This window comes from Platichthys flesus, chromosome 8 (assembly GCF_949316205.1).
Source record: "Platichthys flesus chromosome 8, fPlaFle2.1, whole genome shotgun sequence".
NCBI lineage: Eukaryota > Metazoa > Chordata > Actinopteri > Pleuronectiformes > Pleuronectidae > Platichthys > Platichthys flesus.
The window spans coordinates 15,008,090-15,027,370 of NC_084952.1; the positions used below are offsets into that span (position 1 = coordinate 15,008,090).

Consider the following 19,281-nt stretch of genomic DNA (forward strand, 5'->3'; position numbering starts at 1 on the left):
TCATATGTTAATTGCAAAATACCTAACACTAATTAATACATATAATTTATAACATATAAAAACAGGAAAAATTAAATTAAATTAAATTAAATGGAAAAAAAAAATCTGCGTGAGCAATTTCTGCGCAACGGGCTTCTGTGCAGGATGTGCGCATTGGGCTTCTGCGCAGTATGTGCGCAATGGGCTTCTGCGCAGAATGTGCGCATTGGGCTTCTGCGCAGGATGTGCGCAGTAGACTTATGCGCAGAATGTGCGTAGTGAGCTTCTGCGCAGGATGTGCAGTTTTTTTTTTTTCCTTTTTTTAATTTAATTTCCTTTTTTTGTATATTTAAATTAATTTAATTTAATTTAATGTAATTTTTATATTTTTGTTTTATTTAATTTTATTTAAATACTCCCCCCGTAGAGAGGGGGGAGGTGCTTCTGCAGGTCTGTTCCCCAAGCGTGCGTTGAGCGCGTGCGTGCGTTTGTGTGCGTGTAACTCAAGTCCACCAACAAGCTATCATCAACGCTATTAGCGGCGCAGCGGCAGTGACAAGAGAGCATGGATTAGCCGACCAGGGAGGTAACATCCCCGGTGTGTTCCTGACATTCACCGCCCGGCTCTGGAGCCCTTTCGCCCGCTCGTAATTAGCGGCTTCACTCATGCGACCGCTGGAGCTCCGGGGAGTTTGAGCTCGGAACGGTGGGCAAGCTCGCGGGGACAACACGGCGCACTCACCGGTAGGACTCCTCTGGTAGCATATGCTAGCACAGCTAACACCAACCAGGCTATTCCAAACACACACGCGTGGTTTTGTTACTCCCAGTATAGCTGCTTAATGTATCGATGCACAGCGTCTTCGTGGAGCTAGCTTGATGCTGAGTTAGCAGCCTCACGTCGCCATGTAAATAATAGAGATAGTTAGTCTTCTACCTTTTAGCTGTGCTACTGTAGTTTCCTGTGTGATAACAAGCGAACACATGTGATCGAACCCGAACATCCAAGGTGGATTTTTGTTATTGTTGTTTTGTGCCCAGCTTAGAAACACAGGCGTACAAGACACCGCTTTATAGGAAGATAATTAAAAAAGAAAAAACAGAGTTTTGCAGAATCAACAACGATACTAAACAAATAAACCAACCTGACTTCTTTCCAGGATGTAGAAGCGGAGGCAGTCAAATCCAGTAACCATACTATTCTGTGAGCATCACATTTCTGGATTTTGAACTGACAATTTCTCAAGTCCTCACATAACCAGGGTAAACAGAAGAAGTGTGATTCTCCTTATAAACACAACCTGTTTTGCTGATGTTTGTAACCTAAACAACTTCCAGGTCCAGAAGATGGACTCCTGTTATCAGCTGTGCTACAGTATCTGTGTGTGGTTGAGTTGTCTAATTGCTGTCCCTTCAGTAGCATGATGACTTGAAACACAGGCTTCTTCTTCTTGTCGTCACATCAAGCTTAGTCTAGCATGTTTTCTGTGTTGTTAATGATCCAGCTGCTTCTCATTGTGCATCACATTAATGTTGCCATGTCCCCTTACAGAGTAGGAGGATGGTGGTCCCGGACAGTGGCAGTGTGGTCCCCCAGCCTGACAGTGGCAGCCCCACTGGGATCATGGAGAGCTCCAAGACCGGGTGCACGCAGGAAGTGGAGGGGGGCCAAGACCTGGCAGGGGTGGAGCTGGAGGAGGTCCGAAAGCTACAGGAGCTCGTCCGCAGGCTGGAGGTCCAGAATGAGACCCTGCGCACCAGGGGGAGCAATAAGGCCATCATCCACAGAGGTGCCAGCGACAACGGCAACGTCACAGCGGCCGGAAACGTCAACGAGGGGCTGACCCACCCGTGCCTCAGGTTGGAGCAGAGCGGTGAATTGGGCAGCACAGACTTTGAGCTGTCACCCCCACAGGACAGCAACAGCAGCAGCGAGGAGATGTCGCCTCTACCTGTGACCAACAGGCTGGAAGAAGAGGAGGATGAAGACGAGGACCGGGGTCCTTGTGGGGGGTTTCTCACCATGACTTACAGCAACGGAGCGGGGGATACCCAAGGGCAAAGTCAGACACCAGAGAGCCCCTCTCAAGAAAGTTATGAGTCAGAGACACTTGCAGAAAGCGACACAGGGGTGGACCAAACTGGACTGGATGAGGTGGACGTCCTGGATTTGGAGGATGAGTGCGCAGCAGTAGAGGATGAGGACAGCTGGTACGTTTCATCAGCTGCACTTTGTATCCCTTTAATATTCTTGTTACCTAACGTATAGTTAAAGAACATCTGGTTAGAGCACATGTAATGTATTACACAGTTGTATAGAAGAAGATTTGTGATGATGCCACATTTAAGTTAAAGTTCCCTGATAAGATCTTACAGGAGTCCCTTCAGGCAGATGAGTGGCTTGAGCTTTAAATTTTAACCTCTGATTTTTAAGAGCATCACTCCCCTGGAGCGCAGTGAGTATGTGCTGTGGCATTAGGGTATTTAGATTTAAAATTAGACGCAAGTCTGGGCTGACACAGAAATAACTTTTTCTCCCTCTACACAGGAATAAGGTGTTTTTTGCTTTACGGTGGCAAACAAGGAGTTGGTTTAGAGGGCTAGTGAAGGAGGAGAGTGAGAGAAGAAGAGGGGATGTGGAGGAGGCAAGAGAAATGGCGGTTTCAGAAGGAGTTGACGTGAATACGAGAGGGATCAGCTGCTCCTCTCTTGCGTCCTGCCTGGACGTTTTGACCCATCTGCTCTAAATAAGTTTCTTCTTAATAATAGTTACATTTATAATAATTACAAGCTGATGTGATATAGATCCGCAAACCATAAGCCATGTTACATAATGTACTAAAGATCTACATAGTTGTATCTGAATGAGCTCATTCCTGAATGCAGGTCAGGTTAAAGCTTGAAAAAAACCCACTGTTGTTTTGAAGCAACATGAACTTTTCTCAGTTCCTGTAACGTGACCATTGTAATTACATTAAGGAACGAACACAAAGTTAATAATTAATAATATCCATTTTATCTTTATGGTTATGATCAGACCGGCCATATTTGTTTATGTTGTGGGCGTTACATTGCCTAAAACAGGCACCATATTGTGTCGGCTACTTAAGCAGCTCAACCATGAAGCTTAACAGCCAGACCATTCATGACTTATTTTTTCCAATTTCACATCATTAGCCATACCACGTGTGCTTTGCGAGGTTATCATAGCCCAAACATCCAATAATCCCTTCCAACAACATAATCTGATCTGCTCTGGGCAGGATGCTGCCACATGGTTAAACGGCTTTGGGTGGGATTGCACAGCATGTGATCTGAGGGCCTCCCCGTGTGACCAGACCGCGGCAGGCACAGAAACGGTGGCAGCAACTGCTGGTTTTCCACTTACAGGTTTTTGGATTTGTAGAATCAGGTAGAAGAGTATAATTAGATGATCTAAGATCAGAAACATCAGGTGGTATTCCCACACTGGATCTCACCTGTATTAGATCAGACATGCAGTGTCTGCTCCTGTAAATATTTGTTATAGTAGCTATAGGGTTAAGTTTAAAGTTGTTAGAATTACTATATTTTTTACTATATCGTTTCTAGTATAATCTCAGCCCATCACAGGACATATATTTCTACAAGGACTGGTATAATTTGTAGGTGTAACAGCGATATTTTTGGAACTATGGTTAAAACTATGTGAACTTATTTGAATGGCATCAGCCGCGTCCCAACCTGGAATCAAAACTGTGGTGTGACTGCATCAAACCCAGGTGCAGAACATGCATCATTATTCCTCATCCAACACAGGATTAGTGTATGAAAGAGGCAGCTCTCTCACCCACTCTCACCCCACACACAGAGTAGCTGTGTTTTTGTGACCTGAATATTGCTGTCTATATTTGTGCTCATTCCCTGTGGGAAATGGCCCCCTTTGTGTTTGGCCGATGGGAATATGATTTGTGGTTGAATGGTGCAGAACCGGTCACTCGGGGTCCTTTCCGTGTATGGAACTCAAAAGGATCCGCCCACGTGACCGACTCTTCAAAAGCACTGCGGTGAACTTAATGGCTGTTCCCTCCTGCTGGGCAAACACTGGACACATTGCAGGCAAAGCGTCGTTTCAGATGGTGATGGGGTTTGATGGCACGCAGGCTGCTTCTCAGGTGTGACTGAAGATTTTCTCTGGTAGCGGAAAGCAATGCACAGTGACAGCTGCACGTATAAGAACTTGCATTTCAAATATTCAGTTGTTTTTTAATACAATAACTTCCTTGGGTTTGTGAACAAGATATTTTCACATAGTTTTTCATTTCCACCATTATTTTAATAAGAATCTAGCATTCGTAGCTGTAGATTGAGGATTGGACCAGGTCGGACAGGAGGCTGTGATAAGGATGTTCAAAGATCCATTACTTACTTCAAGTATTTGCTCACTCATAACATCACTGGTTGTTTGTTTGGTGGGAGATGTTACTGTGCTGTAGCTACAAGAACATTCAGTGTTTGGGCGTAACTTTCTGCCTGTGCTCAGTCAAGTGTGTGTCACATATTGTACAAAACAAATCATACTTTGCATGGCATGTTCAGTGCCATTAAGTGCATACTCCGCCCTCCTGTGGTTCACACTAATCTCTTGCTTGTCCTCAACCAAGTTATAAGCTCTGCACTTACTGACACCTATGACATGCATGTTTCACAAAGAAATAAAGCAGGCCTTCCGCTTCAGCCTTTAATGTACCTTGTTTTCTTGTATCATCTTTGTAATAATACGGTTTCTTCTTTTCTGCCCTCTCACCTCAGGTTATATGTGTCTCCTAAAAAGCAAGTAGCAGATGCGTGTCCAGAGTCTTCACTGAAATGGTGTCGTCAGGCCTTCGACCATCGCAGCCCAGAGACAGAGAAGGCGTGTCGGATCCTGATCAACCGCTTGGATCAGAGTATGAGTTTACCAAACATATGTGTATTTTTTTTTGCATGAAAATGGAATGCCCCAAACAGAGTTATTATTTATCTGTGTTTTAAAAAACTTTCTATTGAAACCCTTAGATGAGCATTAACCATTTTTTAAATGAGCATACTTTCTTAACTGATGTTATCCGAGTCACAAGTTGCTTCCTTGGCTAATTTTGACCCAAATCAGGTTTAAGGTTACTAATTCAGCATCTCATTCTTCCGCTCTTCATGTGGCTGTGCTGCTTTCGTATTTACAGTTCACCTCCACTGTGCATGAGCATGCATTCGTATGCGTGCAAGTCGACAATGATCGCGCAACACCGTGAAAGTTTGCATAGTGTGTACGTGTCTGTGTGGACAGAAGTTTGTGTCTGATCCAACAGGCCCCATTTATTATTAATCCCGCTCGCAGCTCCTACCTCCTGCACACTGCAAAAGCTGAACAGCAAAGTTATTCACACCAGGGCTGAATGACTACGTGAAGTCACAGGCCGGGTTGAATTACCGTCTCCTCCCTCTGGGTCAGCTCTCCTTTTTAAAACGGTAGCACTGGGTCCTGAAACTGCCAGTTGACAGGCAGCTGGTTTCAGTCTAACTGCAGAAACTAAAAGGATGGCAATAAAGGTGAATGAAAAGTTAAAAAATACTTTGATCAATCGAATTTATTATTTTTTTTACTTACTGTTTCCAGGGAAATGTTTCAACGGTTTTTCTCAAAGTTCTTGAGTCAAGTTAAATTGACATTTAGACCCAAAATCCAACTGTCTACATTTTGTATAAGTGTTTAATATTATTCTGTACTCATCTAATATCATATACACTTATCCCTACCTCATTTTCTTTATGTCTCTCAATAGCTGTTTCAGACATATTTCCGGAAGATCTCAGGAAAATTGGGTCCTGAGTATTAGGGTCAGTTGTTCACAACAACAAGAAAATGTGTGTAGATCATACAGGAGGCAGAACATAACGTATACGTTCAGCTCTGAGGTCACACGTTTTTGTTTACAGCACTACCATCCACCCTGATTAACAAAAGTGTTTGTCGCTGTATTTCTAAGTTTACATCTTCGTATGCGTCTTCCTTTCATCGTTAGATATTTGCATTTATTTTCTTTTTCAGTTTTGTCTCGTGCTAGAAACTGTCGGAGGCAGCTGCCTCTGACAAACGCTTTCGCACATACAGCCCCTCCAGAAAATGTCAGAGCAGCTCATGTCATCAAGTGTGTCGATGCTCCCAAACTGTCTGACATTTCTCTCCTGTCCCCAGCTACGTCTCGATGGAGGAACATGTACAGCAGCCCAGCAGCCGAGGCAGGCTCGGCAGGATCAGGCCTGATCTCTCCTGGGTACCACAAATCAACTAACAAATCCCTACTAACCTGTGGCAGCTCAGGTATGGCATGATATTAACACACTGCTCCTTATTTTCTGCTCCAAACAACAAAAGGATTGACGTCAGTTATTGTAAAGATGTAGTTCAGTTGATTCTGTGTGTGTTTACACTAATGCATCAGCAGTGGGATCTTACTGGGAGTATCTAAAGCATTTTTGCATGTTTTATTATGTAGCACATATTCGGTACATTATAAATAACCATCTCCCAAAGGTAGCCATTGTTTGTGTTTATTTTGTTATTATGTGCTAACATCCCCAAAAAAGCAATATATTCCAGTGAACATTATTAAACTAATTTGCTCTCTGCTGAACAGCAGTGAATTCAGGAGTTAGATCAGACAACAGAACAATATGTTAATACAGATGTTCTGAATAGGCAAATGTGTATTTAGTTGCATAAAGGTTGCTGTTAACTCTGTAGTGCATTCCTACTACTGTACACAAATCACAAAAAAATGTCAGTAGAGCGCCAAGTTCTTCAACAGTCCAATTAAATTGTTGGACACATTTTATTGGGTTCTTTCTGGACTCTAATCTGTATAGTAGTCTTTGTTTGTAACCCCGCTAACAAACAGACAAACCAATGCAAATAAAAACATATTCTCCTTGGTGGGAAGTAAACAAATATAACCAGACATAATGTTCACTGTTCTTGAATTATTGATCTACTTTGGAAGATGGTCAGTTATGATGTAAAGTATATGTGGTTTATTCTTTTGGGGGGGGCACTGTTGTACTGCTGGTCTGTGGTGATTCTAACCTGTGTGAAGTAAAACGTATCATGTTGGTGCTTTTGACTTTGTTGTGGGGATTGTGTGTTACCGTCACTTTGCACTCATGTTATTCCTCCCGCTGCCTAACAACACCTGACACTGAGTGAAGATGCAAAATTCTTAATGTTGTTGAGAAAACCCTGTGAATAACAAATCTTTGCATGGATGTGTACATGCTTGGCTTGTGGGCAGAGGCCAAATCTAATCCAAGACTTTTTATATAACCAAGTGCCCTCCAGATGATGCTGTCACTTCCTGTTTGCCTCCAAGTGTTGGGCCCGTGTCCGACAAACACGTCTGTCGCGGGACGCTCGCACACAGCTTTTTCTGGGAAACATAATCATTACCAGACAGTCCTTTCAAGACTGATGGTTTGCAGAGTAATGTTGTTTAACATGAAACATGTGTTTCTTAAACAGAGCTGTCGTCTTAATTTATATCCTAGATTCTTAAATGTTAGCAGGGTCAATCCAATGCCTTATGTATTATACAGGCAGCTCTGCATGTGCTCTGTCAGGGTGAGTTAGAGTGCACCTCGGACTCCAGTCTGAGCCCGATGTTGAAGACAGTAGAATAAGGTTTTGACAGAGATTACTCAGACATATGTTGATTCTTCATTATTTGAAACTTAAGATTAACTGTTATATGTGTCATAAATACTAGCATGTTTATTGCTTGTTTTCCTTGATTACAAACATGTGCAGTTTAAAAAATCCAGCAATGAATTAAAGGCATCTTTCTTTCTTACCAGAGTAGGAGAGACGTGTTCAATGCTGCTGTCATTGATGAGTGAGATGCAGCTTGATCTAACAGGCATCCAACTGTGCTTGCAGGTGTCACCAGCATGCAGTCAGCCCTGAGCTCCCAGTCTTCTATAGACAGCGAGCTGAGCACATCAGATGACTCCATCTCTATGGGCTACAAGCTGCAGGATCTCACTGATGTCCAGATCATGGCTCGTCTACAGGAAGAGAGTGAGTAGAGTTGTCACATGATGTGCAGGATGGCACCTGTACGTTTCCCAAACTTTAGAGAGCGGAGGGTTGTGAAACACTGATGTAAGAAACTAGTACACGCGGTGTCAGTGCGAATATTTCCGTACACCTCGGCAGTTCAAAGGTCGAGCATGAATCTGTATGTCAATGCGGTTTTCCCTTTTTGACTTTCTAACTCTTCTGTCAGGTCTCAGGCAGGATTATGCTTCCACATCAGCGACTGCATCCCGCCGCAGCTCCACAGCATCTCTTCAGTCCTTGCGCCGGGCCGGCACCTACAGCGATCAAGAATTTGACACTTACAGCCTGGAAGACGAGGAGGATGAGTTCTGCTCCATTCCACAGAGACGGCATCACTTCACCCCCTCGCCCTTAGGTTCCCCCCGGTGCCTGTCCCCCTCCACCTCCAACCACGGTCAGGAATACAGCAGCCGACTCGGGGCCCCACGCTCCAGAACACCAAGACGATCTCTCCAGGGCCCCAGTGCAGAGCTGATTAAATTTGCCAAGAGTGAAGGTAGGGAATAAACCCGGAATAGCTCACAGCAACCTATGCTGGGAAGATTAGAATGACGATCCAAGAGATTGATTGTTGTACCAAAGGTGTGTTCTGTTGTTAAATGTGTTGTATATGTGTGGTTCCAGAGGAGTTGAGACACAGCATGCCTAATCTGGCCCCCCGCACCAGCCTACGTTCCCTGGAAGCAGTCAGAAACAGCCGCAGCATGGAGGCTAACCTCCAGAGCTCTGGCAACCGCATGTCCCACCTGACTCAATCCCCTTCCACAGGTAACCCTGCCCTCCTCACCTGGTCCGCACCACTCCGCCCACATAATGGCACCTGTATTTGTCTTGCCCTCTGTATAGTGTCACTTTTTTCCTTCCACATTACCTCCTATAACCCTCTGCATGATCACGGGTGTAAGGTTTGTTTGATAGGACAAGGTGATTCTTCTTAAAGGTAGGATTTGGAATAATTTAATTATTTTGTTTAGGTTCCCATTTTCTTATGTTTAGACACACACAAGGACAAGGATGAACAAGATCTTACACGCATTATTGTCACACGTTTGCTTTTTTACAATACTGCTTTGACAGCCATTATGGGCAATTTAGGAATTTTATATGTACTCCTGCCATGAAGGTTACATTCCATGTGTACTGTATCTGATCTCACTACATGTATAGACTATAGTGATAAAGTGGCCAATCAGCTTTGGCAGGGTAATGTGCTCTTTTAATGCCACCTCTTAAAGTAAACTTTATAGGGCCATTGTTTCCCATTAATCACAGAGTTTATGGGCCATTGTTGGTAGACCATCGAAAGATCTAAAAAGCTAATCCTCAGCAGGCAGAACGCCTGCCCTCTATATGTACCTGTCTCTGCTCAAGATTTATCCTTGATGATCCAGAACTGATGTTCCTAAGCCTGTCCAAATGTCCAAATTAATAATAAACCTTTCATATAGCACTTTTCTTTTGATATACAAGTGACACCAGACTGAAAAAATAAATCGGATTTAGATTTCAAATATAGGAATCATTTATCTATCTTGTCTTAAAGAGTCCATTAAACCACTTGTGCCTTCCTTCCACTTAAGGTACAGGTGGTAGTCGAATGCGTGGCAATGGCCAGTCTCCACTCTCCCTGCGGACTCCAGTTAAAGCCGTCAGTCCAGTAGGCCCCATGGGAGCCAGCCGTCAGCCTTCACGAGGTCTGCCTGTCATCCAAGGACCGCATGCGGGAGGGGGCCGCAGGGTCCAGTCCCCGGGCTCAGCCAATGGCAGAGCCTACGTACCTGGGAGAGCCTCAACCGGGACTGGGAGGTCTGCTGTGGGCCAAGGACAGGCTGGACCCACCGCATCCACCAGGAGTAAACTGTCACAGCCCACCAGAAGGTGAACTTCCTATATTGAGGACCACAGCGAAACAAATGGCAAATAACTCTTACCTAAACTAACACTTCTTTTTTTATATATAGGACTTTGGGCGGGACAAGACTATCAGATGAATCTTGGAAAGATGGCTGCTACTGAGTCGGATCAGGGATGAAGGATGTTCACTGCTGCAGTCTTCACCTGACCTCTCCCCATTACCTCTCAGAATATAACAAAAACACAGCCACTGATTCCACACCAGTTTCTTACAACCTTCCCCCATTCTGGACTGGAGAACTGGGCTGCACTGGATTCATAGTTGAAACTCATCAATTTCTCTCGCATGAAACATTTGTCATCCCACACACACACAGAGGACGTGTAGGCAACAAAAAAAGGCACACATGCTTCCTCCACTTGTTATACTGACCAACTCTGAGCTTCCAGGAGATTTGTTTGTGTCAATTTTACTTATTTTTCTATGGTAACCGTGAGAAACTGCTGGAATATAAATGGTTTTAATTATTGTTCTTTAGATGTAATTGCTATGAAGACAATTCAAATGAAGTTATTGCTGGTTTGTTCATTTTTTTGTGAATTCCTACTAGATGAAGGTGCTGAGTGTTGCATGCTTGGTTTGTTTTTCCCTTAAACCTCCAGCCTTTGCAATCGTCATGTAACTGCAATTTGACAAATCTTCCACGTGTCCAATGATGATCTGTGTGGATTTTTATGAACGTTTGAGTGATTTAAAGTGAAGTTATTGTATTTTTGTGTTGTATTTGTGTTTTGCTCTTTGCTAACACGGCAATGCAACTCCTCTCAGCAACACTGTCCTCATGAATATATATTTAAAAAAAGAAAAGTGTGCCAATGTGCATTTCAGCTGCAAAATTTTCTAATTCCAGAAGTAATACAGAGTCATTGAAGGTAATGTTAACGTACTGTGTTTTCCAGGCATTTCTACTGCATATCAAGAGGTGTGTCTGCTTTTGGATACCACTGTAACAAAGAAGTTTATGCACGAAGGCCGTGTGCCTTACACAGCTATGCACCCTCTTGCAGAGTGCCTCTGACAATTAGGAGCTGCAATTAAAAGAAATAATAAAGTCCAACCTGAACCTTTAAGAGCGTCTCTGCTTATTTTTAATCCATGCATTCCAAGCCTATGTCTGTTTGCAAAGTGCTGATTGATAATATTATGCAGAGCATCCACCGAATAGGCAGCAGCATCATCTGCTGTTTATTTCCTGGCTGCGACCAAACGCTTCATAAATGGGAATTTGACGTCTCCCACCCCTTGTGACAAAATGGCCTACAGGCCTCATCTGCGCAAACAAAGTGTGAGCAGGCAGTCTGCAATCGCATCACATTATTTTTTATTTCTTTATGTGACACGGTTCCCGCATTGTGTGTTTGTGCGGGTGATAAATATGTCCCGACTGAGTGACTGGGTGCGTTAATGTAACTCTGCTCTCCTAAGCATGACGCAAATAGTAAAGGATCAGCGGTAAACGAGGCCACGCATTGTCTGCCCCCCGCCCTCCCTCTGCTTGTCAGGAAGCAAGCTGATTGGCCGAGGCCTAGCAAAGAGTGGCCGGGGATCCAAAACTGCAGGCCGCACTTAGCTTACCGTCTAAAATAAACCAAAACAATAACAGACAAATCTGAGGAGGGGGACAAACGCCGATAGAGTCGGAAGACGACGTTATCAGGTAAAATTATTTTGAATCGATCGGAGGGGCATGTGAAATAAGTCGCAAGGGCCCTGTCGGCCGCAGCGGGCCTATTTCAGCCCTCTCGAAAACAACATGGAAGATAATGCGGCACAAGCTGCGCCGCCTAGCTTAGCAAGCTAGCTAGCCTGACGGTCCGCAGATGTCGCGCAGGTTACAGCGACACGCACAAATAGCCTCACGAGGCATTTTGCATTGGTCACTTGTTGTGATGATTTCACCAGCTTGGCAACGTGTCGTGTTTTGATGGCTACATAGTCAAATAACATCGGTTATCGCCTTTCGTGGATTAGCCATAATGCTAAAACAAAATGGCGCTCAGGGGAACAGTGCTAGCCTGCTTGCTAGTTAGCTCCGGTGGGTGGAGGGCGGTAGCCGCCCTGGTCTGCATTGCATAACGACTGCGGTACTTTCATTGGCGGCCATAAGCTCGGAGCATGTGTAGTTTTGCGTTCGGAATGAACAAGACTCTTTAAAAAGAGACGTAATTCTGCATAGTGTTAGATTTTATCCGAGAATAACACATCTGCGCCAACCAGGCACCCACAACATGACACCAGATCACTGCAGACATGACATGTTTGGCTCATTATGAACCGTAATGTGGCGACAGTGCACTTCTCCCACTGAAACAAGCAGGACATATCATCCAGGAGCCGCTGCCTGTGAGCTCGTCCCCCGCACACTGAGCGGGACAGTCCTTTGTCTCAGCGTGTCTCCAGCCATCAGGCTCAACCAGCTCCAGGTGTAAAGCTACATGTCTGCAGGTTGAACCCCCCTGCAGTACTGCAGAGAGGCAATGGATGGAGCTAGTGGTCAATAACACTGCCACCCCCCCTCGGGGGCCGCACATAGGGTTTCTGTCTCCTGCTTTTTATTCAGACAGAGGCCATTATTTGTGTCGACAGCAGTTCCCCTATCATATTCCTGAAACCATGTAGAAAGTTTGTTTTTATTGTCATTAATTCTTTGTTTTGTCTGTTTGTCAGAGTGATTGATTACCTTGATGGAAGAAGGCACAGCAGATATCTTATTGGTTTTATTTTAAGGGTTTTGTCATCAAATGTGAAGGTATGTATTCAATAGGGCTCAATGTCACATTGTCAGAAGTTGAATTAACTTTCATTATCAGTAACACACACTAACAAAAGTGAAAGCAACCATGTAACACGTGTACACTGTAAATTTTCAGTCTTTTTCCGAGTAAAGACATGGATCAAGGAGGAGGGGTGTTGGAACTGCACACTCAGGAGCTAAAGATGCCCCACGCTATGATCATGCAAGACTTTGGTAGGTGGTCAAGTAGGATAAGGTGACAATGATTGTATTGCCAGAAACCCTTATTTTCCTCTTGCAGTCCAACACAAATGTCCCCACGAAATCTAAAGATGAAAGCATGCGTAGAGGGACTATGTAACTGTTTCCCACATTAGAGACCCTCCCTACATGTACTAATTGGCTTCATTTGGTCACACCTTTTAAATCTACAGTCCAAATGTGATTTAGCGTCATTAACTGGCTGCATAATAAAGTTACAATAACATTACATGGTCAGTCTGACATCATCACTGCATACCAACAAGCTGATGATATTCACAAATGTTACAAGATGCTTTGACATCTTACCTGTAGATTGAATGTTCAAAAAGCTGTGAACTGTGGTTTATTGATTATTTTGTTCTTGGGATCAGCTTTTAATTCGCCCGTCTCTTTCTTGTGCTTCCAGTTGCAGGCATGGGAGGTCTGGCTCACATTGACGGGGACCACATTGTGGTGTCTGTGCCTGAGGGTATGCTTCTCTCTGATGTGATGACGGATGAGGGCATCCTCCTGGAGCATGAGCTTGAGGTGGAAGGCCTGGAGACTCAGGTTGTTGAAGACCTAGAGACAGAGGTTGTTGAAGGACTGGAGACTGAAGTGGTGGAGAGCTTACACGCAGATGTAGAGGGCTTGGAGGTTGAAGGCCTACAGACACATGTTGTTGAGCTGGAGGCTCATGTTGTTGACGGCCTTGATGGAGAGGTGGAAGTCGAAGGTCTGGAAGCACATGTAGTGGAGGACCTGGAAACAGACGAAGATGTTGAGTGCCTAGAAGCTCATGTTGTTGAGGGCCTCGAGGAAGAGGTGGAGGTGGAGGGTTTAGAAGCCGAGGTTGTGGAGGGTCTGGAGGTAGATGTGGAAAGTTTGCAGTCTCAAGGTGTCGAGGCCCATGAAATGAACAGTGAAGACATGGTGTCCTCAGAACACAGTGTGATCATGCCTGAGAATATCCTGGGGACCGAGGTTGCAATAGAGGAAGATCTGGATCCCCACCACCACCACGTCCTTACCTCAGGCCTCATCCGGAGCTCAAACCACCACCACGATGACATGCCAGACCAAGTGTTTGTGGCAGAGCTTCTGTCGGACCACCAGGACAACACCCTGGACCACCAGCTTGTGTCAGAAGGCTTGATGGTAACAGAGGACGGTTCAGAGACCATAATCCACCAACAGATGCAAACTGAGGCTGTTCCCCTGCAGACAGATGAGGACGATGATGCAAGAAGCAGCTCTGAGGATTACCTCATGATCTCCTGTAAGACCACTTTCTGCATTATAACTCAATTTAGATTAATTAACACTATTCTTCTGTAATGTTGTGATTATTAATGGTATTATGTTATTTGGGCTAACGCAATATTTGTATTCTTGTGTCACTGTAGTGGATGAGGTCGGAGAGAAGTTGGACATAGGAGACACTCCCCTTGAGATCAGCACTGAGGTAATGGAAGATAAGGAATGCAAAGAGGAGGATGAATCTGAGGTCATAAAAGTCTACATTTTTAAAGCTGAAGCAGATGACGATTTAGGCAAGTCGCTTTTAAATTTAGCAATTTTTCCAGTCTGCTGGCAACACATCATTTTATGACACAAGAGATTACCTGTAGATTTGTTCCCATTCAAAATGTTTTTCCCGTTTCCAGGTGGAACAGAGGTAATAACGGAGGATGACTACCAGAATGGCCATCCTGACCTGGAAGCTGCATCATCAGGCCGATTGGGAGTTGGCCGCGACAAGATGGTCTACATGGCGGTCAAGAACCATCTTAAAGAAGAAGAAGATGATGATGATGATGATGATGATGATGACAGTGATGAGGATGATGATGATGACATCAGTATGTTCCTTTGTGAAAAAGCTTTCTGTTCATTTGCAACAACAACATATGTGTGCCTTTGCAGCAAAGATTGCAGCTTGGATTAATAACATGTTAAAAACATGACATTCTTATCAAGAAAACATATTTTAAAATAAAAAAATTGTCAGGTGCTGCTTAGTGTAATAATGTTGCCCTGTCATGTCTGCAGATAATACCATTGATCAGGTAAAGAATGGGGCAGCTACACCATTTCTGCAAATCAGAGAGGGACTGGGCGCGAACCGTGCCCTTAAGCCCAAAGCTAAGAAAAAGAAGAAAGGAGACATTCGACAATGTCAGACTGGTATGGACAGCATATGACAATGATGTAATAATTCACAATGACGAAATGTGACAATTTTCTAAGCTGCATGCTGTTTTTTTGACCTCTTCCAGCTGTTATCATTGGACCAGACGGCATGCCTTTGACAGTCTATCCCTGTCACCTATGTGGAAAGAAGTTTCGCTCACGCGGCTTCTTAAAATGCCACATGAAGAATCACCCGGACCACCTGCAAAAGAAGAAGTACCAGTGTACAGACTGCGACTTTACCACCAACAAGAAGGTCAGTTTCCACAACCATTTGGAGAGTCACAAGCTGCTGAGTCACAACAGTGATCGCTCTCCTGAGTACTCTGAGTACACGAGGCGCTACCATGAATCCAGCCCCCGGGGCTCTGACAAGCTCATCGTCAAGGACCGGGAGTCCAAACTGCATCAGTGCAAGTACTGCGAGTATGAGACGGCTGAACAGGGCCTACTCAATCGTCACCTGCTCGCTGTGCACAGTAAGAACTTTGCACACGTGTGTGTCGAATGTGCCAAAGGCTTCCGCCATCCATCAGAGCTGAAGAAACACATGCGGACCCACACAGGAGAGAAGCCGTACCATTGCCCGCACTGCGAGTTCCGCTGTGCAGACCAGTCCAATCTAAAGACTCATATTAAGAGCAAGCATGGTGCAGATCTGCCCTTCAAGTGCAGTCACTGTCCACAGGCCTATGCCGACGCTCGGGAACTCCAGCGTCACATAGAGATGGTGCAAGGCCACAAGACCCACCAGTGCCCGCACTGTGAGCACAAGAGCACCAACTCCAGTGACCTAAAACGACACATTATCTCCGTTCACACCAAGGACTTTCCGCATCAGTGCGATGTGTGTGAGAAAGGCTTTCACCGGCCCTCTGAGCTGAAGAAACACGCAGAGACACACAAGGGCAACAAGGTGCACCAGTGCCGGCATTGTAACTTCAACGCTTCCGATACCTTCACCCTAAGCCGCCATATTTTGTCCTTGCATACGAAGGACCTCCCTTTTAAGTGCAAGCGCTGCCGGCGAGCCTACCGGCAGCCCGCCGAGCTGAAGAAGCACATGAAGACACACAGTGGTAGAAAGGTTTATCAGTGCCAGTATTGTGAATATAACAGTACGGACGCTTCTGGCTTCAAACGTCATGTCATCTCCATTCACACCAAGGACTACCCCCACCGCTGCGACTACTGCACTAAAGGCTTTAGGAGGCCTTCAGAGAAGAGCCAGCACATAGCCAGGCATCACAAAGACATGATGATGTAACGTCAGCACGCACACATACACACTCCTTTTTCCCGAATAAATCTGTGTCACACACCCAGAGACAATTTTAGTGTATTATCAAAGAAATGACGGATGCAGGCTGTTGATGAAGACAACAACATTATTATTGCCGTTTTGTGTTGAAATGGGTGTGACCCTCTTCCTCCAGAGGTGATGAAAGAACATGTTTTAGATGAGGGGGCTGAAGTCTAAAAAACTGAGTGGGGACAACTGTAAATTGTGTTTTGTTGCAGAAAATCACTTATGAACATATATTCAGGGTTTGAAATGTCTATTTTTATACCCACTCGGCTGAAATGCTGCAAGATGAGGACTTTGTCCTGTAAATCAGAAAGCGGTGCTTCGTGAACGTCATGCCAGTTCATCAGACCATGTGGACCGAGTACAGGGGACATTTGCCTCCACGGTGTCCATTTCCTCATCACCTAGCTTTTACTCTGACACTTGTGTTCAGTGCCATCTGGTCTTAAATGGGCAGAGCTATTCATGATTCATAAATTCAGTGACAAACATTATGCACCTTGAATACAGAAATTTTATTAACAATCAATTGAACTTTTAATCATTTTGGATTCTTTTCCCAAGCCTGAACATTTGGAGTTTCAATAACTGAATAATGTATGATACAGGCTATATTCTCTTAAAAATGTGTTAGAAGATGAATCAGAAAATGTTCTAGTCTGAGAAGGAGAAAGGTTCAGTTGGTATTTTAGTATAATATCCCTTTAGTGTACACAACACATTTCTGACACAGAAATGCTCTTATATCTGCCACTATGGTGCCGATAATTAACGGGCGTATTATCACGTGAACGTCACAGATGAATGGACTTTGCATCAGATATAAAACCCTGAAGTAGTCGTATAACCGGCACTGTAAGTTGTGACGTTACCTATGCCACAGATGTGATCTCTAAGCTAACCATTTGATCGCAATCATGCCGTACATCTGTTGGTATTTATCTCTTAAGCACTGATGAACACAGCTAATCGAAAAAAAAGTGATTTTTAACTCTCAAACATGCTGCACCAATACCATTCTCTCAGAGATTGTGTGTTTTGAGTCAGTAGAAAGCACTTTAACAATAACTGAATTTAATTATATGTATGGGGACTATACATACATATATATCTACACACATATATATGTATATACACATACACAGTGGGGCCCAGAGGTCTTGTCACCACTGTGTATCAACCCCACATGATAAAAAGTACACAGCTTTGTGAGTGGGTAAAGGTAAAGATTGTTTTTTGAGTATTGTCTTTAACAAAGTGGGCACGATCCGTTACTGCATCAAAACTGATATGTCATTGAAAGCAGTGGGTGAACCAGTTATTGTTTTGTTCTATGGATAAGTGATTGGATTTTGTGTTTTGTTTGTGCTCACTAACAAGTTCCCCATACCCTAGTCCTACAGTCCCTAAATAACCCAACCCAGTCCCAAGCATCGGTTTACTCCCTCAAAGTCAGTGGTCATCATATTGGCATTAGTCGTAAAGTATGCACATATGCTGTCTCCATGAAATTAATTGTGGTATATATTAAAAATCCCTGCATTTTGTGTACCTTAGTCTATATTTTCTTTCAGTCTGATTGTGGATAAACTACTGGTGGGGAAGAACCAAAATAAACAATTATCTTTTTACCCTTTTTGTCGTTTGTCCTGCATAACACAATCAACTTGACATGACATCCTAAAAGCCTGTCATCAGCTCAGGGTTGGTTGTAGCAGATCTGTTTCTTGTTCAGTTGGTACTTCTTCATTTCACAGGTATTCCAATTTATTCAGGGTTCTGAAAGAATATCAAGTCGTCTTCGGCGCAAACCTGTTTCATATTGGACATCATGCAGCATTGTGGTCTTAACTGAAATAAAAATGGAACTTAAATCATTCCTAAACTACAACTTGTTATAGCAGAGGCCTGTTTATGGTTTAATGTCTGTCTAGGAGTGTGTTTGTTCTTGTGGTAGCAGTTACTTCGTCAGTTTCAAGTTCATGTGAAGCCTTTCCCCAGTGCCAACAGCAAATGTGATTGAACCTACAATAGGTTTATCCCAATCACATCTTGTGGTCTGTGAGTAAATGTGATTCATAGTCCAGGTACCAATTTTGAAAATGTAGACATACTGAAGCCTTCACCAAGTTGAAAATTGACAACATGACTTGTCAGGCATTTTTGCAACAGCCCTCAGTTACTCTTATATACTTACAGTACTTTACACTCAGACCAAAAGATCAGTAAGTGCAATAGTGATGAAAAAGGAACCATGTTAATGAAACCGGTCCACATTATGCATATATTATAGAGGATGTGATTGGTTATGAAAGTGTCCTCTGTTGGAGAGAGAGGGCAAAAACACAGACGGAGTCAGGAGGAAAGTAAAGTCGACTGGCTCTACTGAGTACAGATGAAAAATCCACATTTTTATACGAGACATAAAAGAAAAAAGGAAGTAGTCCTATAACCTAAATGATTTATTTTATTATAGATCGAATTGTTAAACAGGGAAATCAAGATCTGCAAATGAGTCCCTGAAAAATACATGAAAATGTGGATATTAAAAACCCAAATTGAATGAGTTCTTCTCGCAGACTGTATACAACAAGCAAACAAATACACAAACTGATACAGGTGAAAATATAACCTCCCGGGCGGAGATAATATAAAAGACATCTTCTCCATCTTTGCACACATTGATTGGGAAGCAGCTCTTCAACGCACAGTAGAAAAATATACCTGTTTAGTCCCACTGAGACGTGCTGCAGAAGGGTCGAGTTTCCACTTGTCAC

General features: G+C 43.8%; 2 protein-coding genes across 2 annotated transcripts; both read left to right on the forward strand.

The window, feature by feature from the left end:
• The first annotated feature begins 457 nt into the window (after positions 1 to 457).
• zgc:66447 (SLAIN motif-containing protein-like) lies at positions 458 to 11,095 on the forward strand. Its single transcript, XM_062393914.1, has 9 exons — positions 458 to 723; positions 1,532 to 2,190; positions 4,771 to 4,907; positions 6,194 to 6,319; positions 7,928 to 8,068; positions 8,277 to 8,606; positions 8,735 to 8,878; positions 9,691 to 9,988; positions 10,072 to 11,095. Exons 2-9 carry the CDS (start codon positions 1,541 to 1,543, stop codon positions 10,124 to 10,126), a joined length of 1,881 nt encoding a protein of 626 aa, XP_062249898.1. The 5' UTR covers positions 458 to 723; positions 1,532 to 1,540; the 3' UTR covers positions 10,127 to 11,095.
• A 454-nt stretch (positions 11,096 to 11,549) lies between these two features.
• On the forward strand, positions 11,550 to 18,135 carry znf711 (zinc finger protein 711). The gene is made up of 8 exons (XM_062393808.1): positions 11,550 to 11,682; positions 12,693 to 12,774; positions 12,896 to 12,993; positions 13,430 to 14,281; positions 14,409 to 14,555; positions 14,670 to 14,864; positions 15,055 to 15,189; positions 15,282 to 18,135. The coding sequence occupies exons 3-8, from the start codon at positions 12,915 to 12,917 to the stop codon at positions 16,460 to 16,462; spliced, it is 2,589 nt and encodes an 862-aa protein (XP_062249792.1). The 5' UTR covers positions 11,550 to 11,682; positions 12,693 to 12,774; positions 12,896 to 12,914; the 3' UTR covers positions 16,463 to 18,135.
• The last annotated feature ends 1,146 nt before the right edge of the window (positions 18,136 to 19,281 follow it).